The sequence below is a fragment of the Monodelphis domestica genome, chromosome 4, assembly GCF_027887165.1.
Source record: "Monodelphis domestica isolate mMonDom1 chromosome 4, mMonDom1.pri, whole genome shotgun sequence".
Lineage (NCBI taxonomy): Eukaryota > Metazoa > Chordata > Mammalia > Didelphimorphia > Didelphidae > Monodelphis > Monodelphis domestica.
In genome coordinates, this window is record NC_077230.1 from 34,223,957 (window position 1) to 34,243,339 (window position 19,383).

The following is a 19,383-nucleotide window of genomic DNA, read 5'->3' on the forward strand; positions in this document are numbered from 1 at the left end:
TTAGGATAATTTTCCCTCCATGAGACAGAAGGGGTCTCTGAAGGGGCTGTACAATATTTAAAAAATAACAGGTAGGTAAAATGGTAAAAGTTTACCAAGAAATACCTCTGTCGGTTGTTGGCAAAATAAGAGGAGAGATTGCATGTGTATGTCCTGATTTACTGTGCCTGTGTTACTGAGCAAAAAAAAGAACATGAGAGCCACAGATGGGCCAATATGACAATGAAGGAAAATAATAAATGTTGAAGGGGATATGGCAGAATTGGGACACTAATGCATTGCTAGTGAAGTTGTGAATTAATACAAGCATTCTGGAGGGAAATTTGGAATTATGAGAAAAGGGCTCTAAAAGAACACATTTGATCCTTTGATCCAGCAACACCACTGCTGGGTTTGTACTCCAAAGAGATAATAAGGAAAAATGCGTATACAAAATATTCATAGCTGAGCTCTTTGTGGTGGCAAAAATTGGAAAATGAGGGCATGTTCCTCAATTAGGGAATGACTAAACAAATTGTGGTATATGTTGGTGATGGAATACTATTGTGTTATAAGGAATGATGACCTACTTGATTTCTATATGAACTGGAAAGACCTCCATGAACTGAAGCAGAGTGAAATGAGCAGAACCAATCGAATGATATACACTGAAAGTGAAACATTGTAGAACTATCCAACATAATGAACTTTACTACTAGCAGCATACAATAGTCCAGGACATTCCTGAAGGACTTATGAGAAAGAATCCTATCTATATTGAGAGAGAGAACTATGGCAATAGAAATGAAAAAGAAAAACTTAAGACTTAACACTTAGAACTTGTTTATATGAATATATGATTTGGGGTTTGAGCTCTATGGTAAAAATGAATAATATAAAATTAGATATCAAGGGGTAAAATTTGTACAATCCAGTAGAATTGCTTATTGCTTCTGGGAGGGGAAAAGGGAAAGAAAATTAATCATATAAACTTGAAAAAATATTAAAAATAAAAAAAGAATATGAGGTATGAGGTCAATTGGGAAAATATCTATTGATCTTCACACACATATTTTTACACATACATAAATAAATAGATACACATGTACATATGAGTAAGTCCAACTAAAGATTTCATCACCCACCAGGCATTAGGAGGTATTTCTGACCTGCCCAATTTTGTTTGTGCTCTAGCTAGCAAGAATAAAATTCTGAATTGCCTCACATTAGGAATTCTTTTGAATCCTCCAAGGATGGCCCCATCTCTTAATAGATACTGAAAAAGGACCCCCACAACACTGTCTAATGGAGATGGGCATATTTTTTTCAATTTTCTTTTACTTATAAAATAATAAATGGCAATAAAATACAAGCTTTCCTCCAAACCTAAAGGTGACAACATCGAATATATTTAGCATTTGTAATCATGATGGTCAACTTGCCAAAATCTTGTTAAAAAAAAAAGTAAGATTTGTTTCCATTTACTTTCTAGAAATATTACCCATCAGTAGAAATAGACAAAAAACTAGGATGCACTTTAATAGTTCCTGACCAGTTTCTCAACTGATATGGTAATTGGAAAGTTATGGATATCAGACACTGGAAGATGGAATTGGGGACTTGAGGGTTCTTTGCCTTTATAAGAACCATCACTAGATTCTAAAGTTAGCTAACACCTAGCTAATCTAACTTCTAGTCTTAGAACCTGATGATAACTCCTCCTCTGTCTCCCATGACCCAGAAACCCCAGCAGCTCCCACCAGGCCAAATTGCCTCAACTTCCTTCCTGGGTGGATATTGGGTAAAGTGGCCTGTGTTCCTGGCCAAAGAAGAGACAAAACTACCTGGGTAAAGGTAGATTTTAGTTCAATTTATTTTGGCCATGGAGCATAACTGAATACACTTTGGATATAGATAATTTTCCTCTCATCTTGTCTTAACTTGGAATAGGTGGAAACATTTTAGTATTAATACATTCCCTTACAAAGTCATCACTCCTTAAGTGAAAATATATCAAGTATTTTGCCTGTTTTAGAATACTGCTATTTTTAAAAAGGCTCTAAAGTATTTTCATTGCAAAAAATAAAGTTTTTTTCCTGGTTTACAAAACTCACTTCAGATCTCTTGTTGTTCTGTGAATTTTTGACATACAGATGAAAGAAAAGGGTGGTGGGGATAAGAAATACAGCAGCCTTGAAAAGCAAAATTTATTTAAAAAATGAACTGTGAAATGAGGGATGATTTTGGAACAAATGGTCTCTAAAGCTCCTTTGAGGTTTTGCTGTCTATGGTTATATTAACATATAGCCATGGAAGCTTTTTAAATATTGTGTCTCTTGACCTCTAGGTATTGAAAGATTACTGTCCTTATTCTACTGAAGCCCCTAAAACATTGCCAACAGAGTGGACAAATATTGAAGTTGGTAATTGGTTATGGAGCATTGGAATGGAGGAGTATGTTGTAAAATTTTATTGTAAAGGAATAAGTGGTGAAAAACTCCTTACACTGGACAATCGCTCGCTAAAAGTAAGTTCAAGAATTGACTTTTTTTTTTTACAATCCATTAGTCAACATATATATATATATATATATATATATATATATATATATATATATATAATCACTAATTTTATGGAGAGAGTATTTAAAACATAATACAAAAATGGGAAATCCTATGTATGATCTATTTGCCAATCTTATGGTTTTAAGGAAATCATGTTAACCTCCTTTTGAATGTAGTATCAAGGGGATTTCTTTTTGATAGTGATTTGTTAAATTCCCCATGTATTAATTCCAAGGAAGAAGAGGAGTAGGATCTAGGCAAGGAGTGGGTAGTGAGTGACTTGCCAAGGTTCACACTGCTAACAAGAGTATCAAGAGTATGTGAGGGGGGCACTGGGTAGCTCAGTGGATTGAAAGCCAGGCCTGTAGATGGGAGATCCTGGGTTCAAATTTGACATCAGACATTTCCCAGCTGTGTGTGACAAGTAAATCACCTTAAAAGACTTATATATATTAATTTAAGGTAGCCAAGGAATTCAGCTATGTAATTCCTAAATGAAAACTCAAGTCAGCAGTCAAACTTTTATGGAGTTTAATTACAAACAGGAGGAAGAAAGATAATAGAGATAGAGACATAGAGAAGGAGAGAGAAAGGGGAGAGAAGGGAATAGGGCTTAAATACCTCTTCTGTTTAGGCTGGGCCAAAAGGCCCAAGCCCTTAGATAGCTAGAGGCAAAGAAAAGAGATCAGTCCCTATCACTCACGTGACCAAAATGGAGAAAGAGTCTCAGGGGCCTCCACCTCCAGCTTCCTTCCGAGCAAGTTTCTCAGAGCACCACCTCTCAGAGCAAAACCTCTCCAACCAACCCCCCCTAGTCCTCAGACCCCGCTATCTTTAAGGAAACCATCCAAGTTCCCTCCCCTCAGTTCTAACATCTACCAATCACTGTCCATGTCTTCCCTGTGCCAATGGTGGCTCTAGCTTAACCCAGGACCTCCCAGAGGTCTGTGGCTTTACACATGTCTGTTGAAGGTCATATTCTCAAATAATTAAATTTTGATCCTTTGCTGCAGCTCTTCCTAAATCCTGTTACCCTGAGTAGGGTGGAGATTGGAATAATTAAATTTTGATCTATGCTGCAGCCCTTCCTAGATCCTGTTAGGACTGAGTAGGGTGGAGATTGTAATTTCCAAGACCTGGTTCTGTAATTCCAAGTATCTCTATTGTATCAATTCTAAAATCAATCATGGCTCAAAGAACTTCCTGTTCTATACTTAAGCATTGGTCAAAGCCCTTTCCATTGTTCAGCAAAAGGTTTCTGTCCTAAAGTAATCTTAAGAAGGGAGGAGGAGGAACCTCCCATGCCAATGGGATTCACATTCCAATAGACTATCAGTAAGAAATTTTCCAAGTATGAAATTTCCCAATGGTGAAATTTCCAACATTTATAAGTCTAAGAAATGTTAAGGTTTACATGTGTGACCATGTGTAAGTCACTTAATGCCCATTGCCTAGCCTTTACTGCTCTTCTGCCTTATAACCAATACATAGTATTGATTCTAAAGTGGAAGATGAGGGTTTTTTAAAAAAAGAGTGGTTGGGATTCAGGGTAAACATGGTGGTAGTCTAGACGCACGACTTCCTCTTCTCAGTACCCACTCATAATAGACTACTTCAAAAGACCAAAAAAACCAAATTCATAAGAATGAAGAGACTCTACAGTAGGGCCCAGCATTAAATGTATGTGGAATTTGGGTATTTCCACACTATAAGGGGGTGAAAAAGCTCCCTTCAAAATGTGAGCTGATCTAAGCTGCCCCACTCCACCTATGCAACCAGTCAGAGCCAGCTTGCTCTTGAATCAGCGAATGAGTAAGAAGCAACTCTAGGTCCTTGGGAATGGACTAAGACCACAAAAGGCCTACCCCTGAGAGCAGCTACATGTGAAACCCCAGCAGCCTGAAAAGCACAGACCATGGGTGCTCCTGGGAAGATATCACAGAGAAGGGCAGCAAACAGCAGAAGCTGCGGAGATTCGGGAGCTTGCCTCGGGCAAAATCCTTGCTCCTTAGCTCCATACACAGAGTTCCTTCCCATCTCACTCAGATTTCTGACTAAAATGGGAAGGAAAAATCTCTACAGTGATGGTAAATTGTGACCAAGAGCAACAACCTCCCTCCAAGGAAAACAAAAAGAAGTTATTGACCCTGGAAAATTTTTACAGAGGAAAAACTCAAGCTACAAAGGAAATACAAGTGGCAGCTTCCACACTAAAGGACCACAAAACCTAGAACATGATAGGCAAGAGAATTGGGTCTTCAACCAAGGATCACCTATCCATCAAAATTGACTATATACTTGCAGGGGAAAGTATGGGCATTCAACAAAATAGAAGATTTCCCAGTATTTGTAAAGAAAAAAACAGAACTATAAGTGGAAAGTTTGATATCCAAACACAAGATCAAGAGAAACATGAAATGGTAAATAAGAGAGGGAAAAGTGAAAAAAAAAATTTTATTCAAACTTTCTTTTTTAAGGGCTAAAATTAGATCAAATTCTATGTATTAATATATGGGGGAAATGTTATTTGTAACTCTCAAAAATTATATTCAATATCATGGTAATTAGAAGAATCATTCACAGGAAGAGACTGGGGCATTAAGGGGCTATGAGATGATATGCAAAAAGGGGGGGGAATCAAAAATGGCACCAAGAGATACTTCAAGAAATAAAATAAATAGTATAATCTTTATCACACAAAGATACAAATGGGCAGGGGAGAGGAAGAATACTCTTATTAGAAGGAGAGAAAGAGAATGCTAATAGGTAATACATAAACCTTACTCTCAGTGAAATCAATTCTGAGAGGGAAGAGAATCTAGACCACCGGGGTCTTGAATTCTATCTTATCTGACAGGGAAAGTGAGAAGGGAAAACTAAGGTGGGTAGGTTGGGGAAAAGTACAAAAAGGGAGGTAAAGAGAGGGGGGAGGGAACATAACAGATCCTAAAAAAAAGAAGGGAACAAAAAGGGAGGGGCCAGAAAGGGAGGCATATTAAGGGAGGGGATTAGGGGAATTGATTAAAAGGAAACCACCAGTTTAAAAGGATGTAGCAAAAGAAGAAAGGACAGAACTAGGAGAGGATATCAAAATGCTGGAGAATACAAAAGTGACAATCCTAACATTGAATGTGAATGGGATGAAATCACCCATAAAATGAAAGCAAATAGGAGAGTGGATTAGGATCCAAAATCCTACCATATGTTGTCTACAAGAAACACACCTGAGGCGAGTAGATACTCACAAGGTTAGAATCAAAGATTGGAGCAAAACCTGTTGGGCCTCAAGTGATAGAAAGAAGGCAGGAGTTGCAATCATGATATCTGACAAAGCCAAAGTAAAAATAGATCTGATTAAAAGGGATAAGGAAGGTAAATACATCCTGATAAAAGGGAGTATAGACAATGAGGAAATATCACTAATCAACAAGTATGCACCAAATGGTATAGCATCCAAATTTCCAAAGGAGAAACTAGTGGAATTGAAGGAGGTAATAGATAGTAAAACTGTACTAGTGGGAGACTTGAATCTACCACTATCAAATTTAGATAAACCAAATAAAAAATAAATAAGAAAGAGATAAAAGATGTGGATGAAATCTTAGAAAAATTAGGGTTAATATGTCTATGGAGAAAAATAAATAGGTACAGAAAGGAATACATCTTCTTTTCAGAAGCACATGGTACATTCACAAAGATTGACCATATACTAGATTATAAAAACATGGCAAACAAAAGCAGAAAAGCAGAAATAATAAATGCAACCTTTTCAGACCATAATGAAATAAAAATAATGATCAGGGACTTCCAGTCAAGATGGCTGCTTAGAGAAAGCTAAAGTTCAGATCTCCAGAAAACCCTTCCCGACCGATCTGAAACTATAAGCTCCTAAGGCGCCGAAATTCAAAACGATCAACAGCATAGACCCTGGGACTCCTCCTCCTGGACCTGGACCTGGATCAAAAGGTACAGCCCCCCTCAAAAGCCAGAACCCGAGATCACTTGGACCTAAGTGGTAGGAGCGCAGAGTCCAAGACTCCGGGAAGCCGCAGCCCCGCCCCTATCAGAGAGCAGGGTCGTCTGAACAACAACCCTCAGGGCCTTCTATCCAAGTCCCAGTGAAAGTCACTGCCCTCGGAGCTCCCCCCGCAGAGAGCAGGCTTGTCTGAAACAACAGCAACCCTCAGGGTGGGCAAGACAGCCTCACGGGCTGGATCCTCCTATCCAAGTCTCAGTGAAAGTTACTGCCCTCGGAGCTCCGGGGAAGCTGCAGCCCATCCCTCCACAGGCCGACGAAACAGCCTCACGGCCAGCTATTCTGAAGGCAACTTCCGGAAAGCAACCCAACCCTGAGAGCCGGGGGAGAGTGTGGCCTCCTGGTCCGACCTTTCCATTCCAGTTCCAGTGAGGCATATTCATTTTAACCCAGGGAAAGCTCATAGAACCGACAATCTGCCCAGGACTAAAGCCTCTGAACACCAGACAGAGATAAGAAAAACTAATCCTCCACATTCAGAGATGGCAAACTCCACAGAAGCACAGAAGGCCCAAAATACCAAGAAAAATAAGAAGAAAGGGGCAACTTTGGAAACATTCTATGGAGCCAAAATACAAAATACAGAGCAGATAGAAGATGATATACAAGAAAATGCTCCAAAATCTTCCAAAGGAAATGGAAACTCTCCACAAACCCATGAAGAATTTGAATCAGAAATGACCAAAAAGATGGAAGCCTTCTGGGAGGAAAAGTTGGAAATAATGCAAAAGAAACTCAAGCATCTACAAAACCAGTGTGATGAAACTGAAAAGGAAAACCAGGCTTTAAAGGCCAGAATCAGGCAGCTGGAAGACAACGATCATGTAAAAGAGCAAGAATTAATAAAGCAAAGCCAAAATACCAAGAAATTAGAAGAGAACATAAAATATCTCACCAACAAGATGACAGATCTGGAAAATAGAAGGAGAAGAGATAATTTAAAAATAATCGGACTCCCAGAAAAGCCAGAAATAAACACTAAACTGGACATGGTGATACAAGATATAATCAAAGAAAATTGCCCAGAGATTCTAGAACAAGGGGGCAATACAGCCACTGACAGAGCTCACAGAACACCTTCTAAACTAAACCCCCAAAAGACAATTCCCAGGAATGTAATTGCCAAATTCCAAAGCTATCAAGCAAAAGAAAAAATCGCCAGAAAAAGACAATTTAGATATAAAGGAATGCCAATCAGAGTCACACAAGACCTTGCAAGTTCTACTCTGAATGATCGTAAGGCATGGAACATGATCTTCATAAAGGCAAGAGAGCTGGGTCTCCAACCAAGAATCAGCTACCCAGCAAAACTGACTATATACTTCCAAGGGAAAGTATGGGCATTCAACAAAATAGAAGACTTCCAACTTTTTGCAAAGAAAAGACCAGAGCTCTGTGGAAAGTTTGATACCGAAAATCAAAGAGCAAGGAATACCTGAAAAGGTAAATATTAAGGAAAGGGGAAAATGTTATCTTCTTCTTTTACGCAAACTCTCTTCTGTAAGGACTACATTTATATCAATCTAGGTATACTAATATGTGGGGAAAATGTAATGTATAAATAGGGGGTAAAGAAAGTCCAAATAGAATAATCATTCTCACACAAAGATTCACATGGGAAGGGGAGGGGAAGAAAACTCCTATAAGAAGGAGAGGGAGGGGGGGGTTACTTAAACCTCAATCTCAGGGAAATCAACTCTGAGAGGGAAAAACATCCAGATCCATTAGGATCTTGAATTCTATCTTACCCAACAAGGGTAGGGAGAAGGGAAAACCAAGGGGGGGAGGGAGAGAGGGAGAACAAAAAGGGAAGGAAAGAGAGGGGGGAGGGGAGGGAACAAAAAGTGAGGGACTAAAAAGGGAAACATCAAGGGAGGGGACAAGGGGGACTGATTCAAAGTAAATCACTGGACTAAAAGGTAGAGCCGAAGAAGAAAAGGTTAGAATTAGGGAAGGCAATCAAAATGCCAGGGAGTCCACAAATGACAATCATAACTTTGAACATGAATGGGATGAACTCAGCCATAAAATGTAGATGATTAGCAGAATGGATTAGAATTCAAAACCCTACCATATGTTGTCTTCAAGAAACACACATGAGGCGGGTTGACACCCACAAGGTCAGAATTAAAGGATGGAGTAAGACCTTCTGGGCCTCAACTGATAGAAAGAAGGCAGGATTGGTAATCATGATATCTGATAAAGCCAAAGCAAAAATAGACCTGATCAAAAGGGATAGGGAAGGTAATTATATTTTGTTAAAAGGGACTCTAGACAATGAGGAAATATCATTAATCAACATGTATGCACCAAATAATATAGCACCCAAATTTCTAATGGAGAAACTAGGAGAATTGAAGGAAGAAATAGACAATAAAACCATACTAGTGGGAGATTTAAACCAACCATTATCAAATTTAGATAAATCAAATCCAAAAATAAATAAGAAAGAGGTAAAAGAAGTGAATGAAATCTTAGAAAAATTAGAATTAATAGACATATGGAGAAAAATAAATAGGGATAAAAAGGAATACACCTTCTTCTCAGCACCACATGGCACATTCACAAAAATTGACCATACATTAGGTCACAGAAACATAGCACACAAATGCAGAAAAGCAGAAATAATGAATGCAGCCTTCTCAGATCACAAGGCAATAAAAATAATGATTAGTAATGGTACATGGAAAACCAAATCTAAAACCAATTGGAAATTAAACAATATGATACTCCAAAACCCTTTAGTTAAAGAAGAAATCATAGAAACAATTAATAATTTCATCGAGGAAAATGACAATGGCGAAACATCCTTTCAAACCTTTGGGGATGCAGCCAAAGCGGTAATCAGAGGTAAATTCATATCCCTGAATGCTTATATTAACAAACAAGGGAGAGCAGAGATCAATCAATTGGAAATGCAAATGAAAAAACTCGAAAGCGATCAAATTAAAACCCCCCAGCAGAAAACCAAACTAGAAATCCTAAAAATTAAGGGAGAAATTAATAAAATCTAAAGTGATAGAACTATTGATTTAATAAATAAGACAAGAAGCTGGTACTTTGAAAAAACAAACAAAATAGACAAAGTACTGGTCAATCTAATTAAAAAAAGGAAGGAAGAAAAGCAAATAAACAGCATTAAAGATGAAAAGGGGGACAGCACCTTCAATGAAGAGGAAATTAAGGCAATCATTAGAAATTACTTTGCCCAATTATGGTGATGGAATACTATTGTGCTAAAAGGAATAATAAAGTGGAGGAGTTCCATGGAGACTGGAACAACCTCCAGGAAGTGATGCAGAGCGAGAGGAGCAGAACCAGGAGAACATTGTACACAGAGACTAATACACTGTGGTATAATCGAACGTAATGGACTTCTCCATAAATGGTGGTGTAATGTCCCTGAACAATTTGCAGGGATCCAGGAGAAAAAAACACCATTCATAAGCAAAGGATAAACTATGGGAGTGGAAACAACGAGGAAAAGCAACTGCCTGAATACAGAGGTTGAGGGGACATGACAGAGGAGAGACTCTAAATGAACACTCTAATGCAAATACTATCAACAAAGGAATGGGTTCAAATCAAGAAAACATCTAATGCCCAGTGGACTTACGCGTCGGCTATGGGGGATGGGGGGGTTGGGGGGGAGTAAAAGAAAATGATCTATGTCTTTAACGAATAATGCTTGGAAATGATCAAATAAAATATATTTTAAAAAAATAATGATCAGTAAAGGTATGTGGAGAGCCAAATCAAAAATTATTTGGAAATTACATAATATCATTCTCCAAAATTGGCTAGAGAATAAATCATCAAAACAATAATTTCATTGAAGAAAATGACAATGATGAGATATCCTTTAAAAATCTATGGGATGCAGCCAAATCAGGATTCAGGGGGAAATTTATATCTTTGAGTTCATATGTTAACAAATTAAGGAGGGTAGAGGTCAATGAATTGGACATGCAAATCAAAAAACTTGAAAGTGAACAAATTAAAAATCCCTAGAACAAAACTAAATTCGAGATCCTAAAAATTAAGGGAGAAATAATAAAAGTGAAAGTGAAAGAACTATTGTACTAATGTAAAACTAGAAACTGCTATTTTGAAAAAAAAACAAACAAAATAGACAAACTACTGGTCAATCTAATAAAAAAAAAGGAAAGAAGAAAAACAAGGTAATAGTGGAGATGAAAAGGGAGACCACACCTCCAGTGAAGAGGAAATGAAGGCAATCATTAAAAACTCTATTGCCCAATTATATGGCAAAAAATATGCTAATCTAGGTGATATAGATGAATGTTTACGAAAATATAAATTGCCTAGATTAACATAAGAAGAAATAGAATTCTAAAATAATCCCATATCAGAAAAAGAAATTGAACAAGCCATCAAAGATCTCCTTAAGAAAAACATCCCCAGGGCCTGATGAATTAACAAGGGAATTCTATCAAACATCAAAGAAAATTTCAAAGTTCATTTGGAGAAGAACAAAAGATCAAGGATATCCAGGGAAAAAATGAAAAAAAAAAATCACAAAGGAAGGTGGCCTTTGTAGTACCAGATCTCAAATTATGGTGGCCTTTGTAGTACCAGATCTCAAACTATACTATAAAGCAGTGGTCATCAAAACAATTTGGTAATGGCTAAGAGGCAGAAAGGAGGATCAGTGGAATAGACTGGGGATAAGTGACCACAGCAAGAAAGTCTATGACAAGCCCAAACATCATAGCTTTTGGGACAAAATGTAAAATAAATAATTTTGATTACATCAAATTAAAAAAGTTTTGTACAAACAAAACCAATGCAAACAAAATTAGAAGGGAAGTAACAAATTGGGAAACAATCTTCATAACAAAATCTCTGACAAAGGTCTAATTACCCAAATTGACAAAGAACTAAATCAATTGTACAAAAAAATCAAGCCATTCTATAAGTAATAAATGAGCAAGGGACATGAATAGGCAATTTTCAGTCAAAGGAATCAAAACTATTAATAAGCACATGAAACAGTGTTCTAAATCTCTAATAATCAGAGAAATGCAAATCAAAACAACTCACCTCATACCTAGAAGATTGGCTAACATGACAGCAAAAGAAAGTAATGAATGATGGGGAGAGGGGGTGTGGAAAAGTTGGGATATTTGCATTGCTGGTAGACTTGTGAATTGATCCAACCATTCTGGAGGGCCATTTGGAACTATGCCCAAAAGGGGCTAAAAGACTGTCTGCCCTTTGATCCAGCCATAACACTGCTGGGTTTGTACCTCAAAGAGATAATAAGGAAAAAGACATGTACACGAATATTCGTAGCTGCACTCTTTTTGGTGGCAAAAAATTGGAAAATGAGGGGATGCCCTTCAGTTGGGGAATGGCTGAACAAATTATGGTATATGTTGGTGATGGAATTACTATTCTGCTCAAAGGAATAATAAAATAGAGGAATTCCATGGGAACTGGAAGAGCCTCCAAGAAGTAATGCAGAGTGAAAGGAGCAGAACCAGGAGAACATTGTACACAGAGACTGATACACTGTGGTACAATTGAATGTAATGGATTTTTCCATTAGTGGCAATGCAGTGATCCTGAAGAACCCAGAGGGATCTATGAGAAAGAACACTATTCGCATTCAGAAGAAAAACTGTGGGAGTAGAAACACCGAAGAAAAACAACTGCTTGATTACATGGGTCTAGGGGGATATGTTTGGGGATGTAGACCATAAAGGAACATCCTAGTGCAAACAACAGCAGCATGGAAACAGGTTATGATCAAGAACACATGTAATACCCAGTGGAATTGCGCATCAGCAATGGGAAGGGTGGGCAGGGTGAGGGGAGGGAGGGATAGTATATGATTTTTGTAACCAAGGATTAATGTTTGAAATTGACCAAATTAAAAAATAAATGAAATGAAATGAAATGAAAAAAAGAAAAAAGAGTATGTGAGGCCACATTTGAATTAAGGACTTTTTAAAAAATTTAATTTATTTAGTCAATTTTTAGAACATTATTCCTTGGTTACAAGAATTATATTCTTTCCCTCCCTGCCCTCTCCCTACCCTTCCTGAATCTGTTGCTCAATTTCATTGGGTATTACATGTATCCTTGATCAGAACCAATTTCTATGTTGTTGGTGTTTGCATTATGATGATCATTTAGAGTCTACCTCCCCAGCCATATCTGAGTTAAGGACCTCTTGTTTCTAGGCCTAGCTCTCAATTTGCTAAGCCACCTGTCATTCTTTTTTAGAACTCTGTGCATTAAAAAAAAAAAAAAAACCCACTGGTAACCAGGAAAGCAGTTTTGTAGTTTTTGAACAGTCAGATTAATTTCACTGAAACAGATTAAAAAATATTAATCATGGAAAATGGCAAAATTTCATTTCATTTATAGTAAATAGAATCTCATATTTTATAAGGCCTAAATTGCAAATCCTCGTTAGTATGATACCTTTGTCTTTGACTAGAGATACTTGATCCATGAAATATGATAACTTATTAGACAAAAAAAAAATTCTACTTAGATTCATTTATTTCCAAAGAGAATAGAATTTTGAGGGTTTTTAAAGTCTACTTTCTCTCATAACATGTTTCTAGGATCTTCCTAAAATATAGTATTTGATTTAAGTTCCTTTAAGCTGTAAATGTCTGATATTCTGACCTTTCAATTTTTATTTAATTTTTAATTTTAAAAATAAATTAATAATACATTTAAGTATTGATTGATTTTATTATTCATTCTTTTACTTAAGTAAACAGGTATGTTTTAATTAATTTAATTTAGTTTTCCATTTAATTTTTTTTCAATTTGGGATTGTTTCAATAGCACAAGCATCATTGGACTCCCATCCAGATGAATAACAATTAATACATGAAATCCCAAAACATTTCACAACGGCGAACTATTACGGTAGTTCCTTAATGAATTTTAGGATTGTACGATGTAATTTTTTACTTCATCCAGACCTAGGGAATATTTTTCTATTCTTGGAAAATCTTTGTTCTTTAGAAATGATCCTATAGCAGCATCATTTTCAGGTTCATTATGTAAAGAATTAGAAAATCTATTCATCTGAATAAGTAGATGCAAAATTACACTTTTAATTTTTCTTTCCAAAGGAAATCGAAGTCAACAAGAAGAAAGACCGCCGGAAAATACTTAAGGCTATTAAGAAAGTTAGAGATTTTTGGGAAAAAAATCATCATTTCGTCTTATTATAGAAATTGATGGAAAGAAGACACAGAACCTGAAAGATGGCAAAAATGGAAAATGCAATTACTTTTGTTATATTGACTTTTCATCATTTTACTTCTGTTACTTTTGTTATATGAACTTTTAAGGGATTTTACTTCCATGTTACTTTTGTTATATGAACTTTTAAGGGATTTTAGTTCCATGTTACTTTTGTTATATGAACTTTTAATCATTTTATTACTGTTACTTTTGTTATTATTAACTTTTAATTATTTCACTTTCATGTTACATTTGTTATATGAACTTTCAAGGGATTTTACTTCCATGTTATTTTTGTTATTACTAACTTTTAATCATTTCACTTCCATGTTACTTGTTATATGAACTTTTAATCATTTTATTACTGTTACTTTTTTTATTAATTTTTAATCATTTCACTTTCGTGTTACATTTGTTATATGAACCTTTAAGGGATTTTACTTCCATGTTACTTTTGTTATATGAACTTTTAAAGGATTTTACTTCCATGTTACTTTTGTTATATGAACTTTTAAGGGATTTTACTTCCATGTTACTTTTGTTATATGAACTTTTAATCATTTTATTACTGTTACTTTTGCTATTATTAACTTTTAATCATTTCACTTTCATGTTACTTTTGTTATATGAACCTTTAGGGATTTTACTTCCATTTTACTTTTGTTATATGCACGTTACTTTTGTTATTGTTAACTTTTAATCATTTCACTTCTATGCTACTTTTTTATATGAACTTTTAAGCATTTTATTACTGTTACTTTTGTTATTATTAACTTTTAATCTTTTCACTTCTATGTTACTTTTGTTATATGAACTTTTAAGGGATTTTACATCCATGTTACTTTTGTTATATGAAGTTTTAAGGATTTTACGTCCATGTTACTTTTGTTATATGAACTTGTAAGGGATTTTACTTCCTTGTTACTTTTGTTTCATGAACCTTTAGGGATTTTACTTCCATGTTACTTTTGTTATATGCACGTTACTTTTGTTATTATTAACTTTTAATTATTTCACTTCTATGTTACTTTTGTTATATCAACTTTTAAGGGATTTTACATCCATGTTACTTTTGTTATATGAACTTTTAAGGAATTTACTTCTATGTTACTTTTGTTATATGAACTTTTAATGGATTTTACTTCCATGTAACTTTTGTTATATGAACGTTTAAGGTATTTTACTTCCATATTACTTTTGTTATATAAACTTTTAAGGAATTTACTTCCATGTTTCTTTTGTTATATGAACTTTTAAGGGATTTTACGTCCATGTTACTTTTGTTATATGAACTTTTAATCATTTTATTACTGTTACTTTTGTTATTATTAACTTTTAATCATTTCACTTTCATGTTACATTAGTTATATGAACCTTTAAGGGATTTTACTTCCATGTTACTTTTGTTATATGAACTTTTAAGGGATTTTATATACATTTTACTTTTATTATATGATCTTTTAAGGAATTTACTTCTATGTTACTTTTGTTATATGAACTTTTAATCATTTTATTACTATTACTTTTGCTATTATTAACTTTTAATCATTTCACTTTCATTTTACTTTTGTTATATGAACCTTTAGGGATTTTACTTCCATGTTACTTTTGTTATATGCACGTTACTTTTGTTATTATTAACTTTTAATTGTTTCAATTCCATGTTACTTTTGTTATATGAACTTTTAAGGGATTTTACATCCATGTTACTTTTGTTATATGAACTTTTAAGGATTTTTCTTCCATGTTACTTTTGTTATATGAACTTTTAACGGATTTTGCTTCCAAGTAACTTTTGTTATATGAACTTTTAATGGATTTTACTTCCATGTAACTTTTGTTATATGAACTTTTAAGGAATTTTACTTCCATGTTACTTTTGTTATATGAACTTTTAATCATTTTATTACCATTACTTTTGTTATTATTAACTTTTAATCATTTCACTTCTATGTTTCTTTTGTTTCATTATTAACTTTTAATTATTTCATTTTTAAGTAAGTATTATTTTGATAGAGGATAATTTTTGCACAGGTTAATAATTGTTAGTATCATACATATAACATATGAAAAAATGGTCATAATATGCACGTATACTTTTTTATAAGAACCAATATGGAATTTCCTCCATATGACCATAATGTAAAAAGCAATCATTCTAATCTAACAAAATATTTAGTTATTTTTCCTTTTCAACTTTTCATTGCCACTGCCACCAGCTTTAAATAATCTGTCTCAAGTACTCTTTATTAGTTCATAATCCCAGAGAACTCAATAGGCTTTAGTCAAGCCCTCATGATGCTCTGTTACTTTTGTTTCAGAATCTATATATAAACAAAAGAAATGCATATAAAAATCAGTACATGTTATAGATTTCCTGTAAGGATTCATATTGTTCATGAGAATCTCCTTATTACCTTACTTTTTTGTCATAATCCTCTCCAAATCATATTTTAAGAGCTACAAAGTATAGTTTTATATTCATCACTCTCTTATAGAATTTAGTTTAAATTTCTATCAAAATATTTTAAATAACAATGAAAATAACTTCATAAAACTTTCCCCCTTAAAATTTCAGTTCATTCTCTCATAAAGGTATAAAAGCTCAGTGGAATAAGGATACCTCTATAGGATTCATACATAGGCACAGGCAGCACTTATGCTTTGGGACATGGGTGAACAGAACACGTTGGAGGGCAATGAAATTAGAGCTAAGAGATATCCCAAAACTATCCTCATTAAGGACATTGTAACATGTAAGGCATCCATTGATGTTAAGTGAGCAGCCTAGATGTAATCATAAAACTGACTGGACAGGACCCTTCCTCCTGATAGGGAATATTTTAATATGGATACTTGCACACACATATGTATTTCCATTTAAGTGTGTATACACATATATACAATAATCTATACTAATAAATAAGCATCATATGAAACTGAGAAACACTAGCAGCTATCCCAATAAATATAAGAGTAATGAAAAAATACCAATTCTCCCCAATACTATTTGAAATTTTTCTGGAAATACAATAGTAAGAAGAAAGACAAATCCAGGACCTAAAGGGATGAAAACAGGAGTATATCTAGTTATTCTTATTTGCTTATAACTGACAGATGTCTTAGACAATCCTAAAAAATCAGGAGATATTGTAACTGAGATGAGAATTTATAGCAAATTTCCATTCTACAAAGTAAACCCTCAAAAATCAATTCTATTTCTATATAATAGCCAAAAAGATTCAATGGGAAGTAAAAGAGATAAAAATCACATTGTAAATAACTATAAATAGCTGCAAATAACATGTTAGGATCAAACTACTGAAATATACAAACTAATTGTATAAACAACATTATAAAGTGATCCTTCAGGAAGAAAAGAAAACTGTAAATAGCTGGAGGGAATATTCATTATTCATGACTGGTGATCATAATTTAGGGCAAGTGTCAGTGCTACTCTACTTAACTAATTTCTAGTGCTATGTCAATCAGATTTTTAAAGGTTACATTATGAAATTCAATAGAATTATAACAACTCAAATTAAAAAAATATATATAAAGGGAAATAATGAATGAAGACTGGGAAATATAAAGTCTGTAAATTAAATACTGAGTCCAGACTTCATACTGTTATATGGAAGCAATCACCAAAGCCATACTCTAACGATTAAAAAACTGAAAATTAAATTTTGTATATATAGTCAGTGAAGGGTGGTTTAGCATAAATGTTTGTTCTATTGTGACAAAGGCTTTTTTCTATATCAAAAAATTATGTGGTTTAGGTCGTTTTTCTTTTCTATATGATTGTCTTTACTCTTTTCCTTATGTTAAACTATCTTTTGTATTCCCCCCATAAATCTAATTTTTTTAACCACAGATTGGTTTTTGGATCAATCACTGTATTTTGTTGACAGAATTTTACTAAAAATTGTTAAATTAAGTTTCATTAAATGTCTGGACTTCTGTAATTTTTCCTTCCCTTGTTTAGGTGTTAGGATTATAATTATTCAGTGAAATTTAATAGTGCTTTCTCAATGTTTTGAAAATATTTTATGTGTATAGTAATACTATAATTATTCTTTGAAAGTTTGACTCAATTCAGGACTAGGAATTTTTCACCAATATCCCCTGAATTCCCACTTTGGCATGGCATTTCATTTATACTTTGATTTCTTTCTCTCAATTGGATTATTAAAGAACTTTATATGGGATTCTGTTAGTTTGGATATTTAACATGCTCGAAGATTTTTCTCTATTTTGTATTTTCAGTTTTATCATCATAAAATCATATAAAGTTGGAAATTATTTGATTCCAGTTTTGTGTTTTATTATATTTTCTAGATTCTTAATTGGATTTTCTTCCATCTTTCTAATCATGTTGATGATTTGTCAAATTTGTTCATCTTTTTCAAAAAATCAACTTGTAGTTTTATGCATTATTTTCATCATTTGCAAAGTGGATTTTTTACTTAGTTTTCTCTAATTTTTCATAGTTCATTTTTCTATATTTTCTATTTATTAGCTGCGTTTCAGATATTTTAGTATGTTATTTCATCCTTACAATTTCCAATTGCATTTCCTGTTTTACCTAAAAGTTTATCAATTAAAAAGTCATGTTGGTTTTCCAAGTTATGTCTCTTAAAATTGTTTTATGTTATTTCAAATTTTTTAAATTGTCTTTTCTTTTTCCTATAAAATGTGGGAAATGAATAATAAACTCTTTTATGAATTTATATTGTCAATCAAATTTCTATATTGGCCATGTTGAAAAAATACGAATGTCTTATTCTGTACTCTTGAGTCTTTGATTTATCAGGAGGCAAATAGTATGCTTTTTCATTAAGCATCTTGAATGATGGTTGGTCATTACACTGATTAGAATTCCTAATTTGTTCAATGTTTTTGTCATTACCATATTGTTCTCCTTGGCTCTGTTTACTTGTCTCTCCTTCACACTTTACAAGTCTTCCCATTATTTTCTCAAACCTTCTTCCATTATTTATTGAAATACAATACCATTCTATCATATTTCCATCACATAACTTTCAGCCATTCCCCAATTTGTGGGCTTGCCTTCAAATTTCTATCCCTAGCCACATTAAAAAGGTATATAATATATTTTAAAATATGTATGCAAATACATATATGTGATATATAATATCCTGATGTATATGACTATCACTCCCTTCCTCTGGCCTCCCTCTCATTACCCCATTTTCCCACAGTAAGGCCAGCTACATCTCTCACTATGAGTTCTAAGGGGGTAGTATCCTTTTTTATACTTTTTAAACTTTTACCTTATATCTTAGTACCAATACTAAGTAAAAAGTTCCAAGGCAGAAGAACAGTAAGGTCTAGGCAAAGTTGCCAAATTTGAATGCAGGACCTGTCTGTAGGTCTGGCTCTCTAACCATTGAAAAACCCAGCTGTCCTGGTATGATCCCTTAATAATAAAGTCTTCAGCCATCATATCAGTGTGTTACGTTTACCCTATTAGGTGATTAGGAGCTGGTTACTTTAACACTATGAACATCAATTAGACTTTGGTAAGAGATATTTGCTTCAACA

The 19,383-nt window shown here is 34.1% G+C and overlaps 1 protein-coding gene across 1 annotated transcript in view; it reads left to right on the forward strand.

Moving 5' to 3' along the window:
- The window catches only part of LOC130453618 (uncharacterized), a 35,575-nt gene extending 20,591 nt beyond the window's left edge, over positions 1–14,984 (forward strand). Inside the window, exons 10-11 of the mRNA XM_056793266.1 lie at positions 2,327–2,506; positions 13,701–14,984. Of these exons, the coding sequence (XP_056649244.1) occupies positions 2,327–2,506; positions 13,701–13,802 (282 nt within the window). The 3' untranslated portion in view covers positions 13,803–14,984. The remainder of the gene's footprint in view (positions 1–2,326; positions 2,507–13,700) is intronic.
- The last annotated feature ends 4,399 nt before the right edge of the window (positions 14,985–19,383 follow it).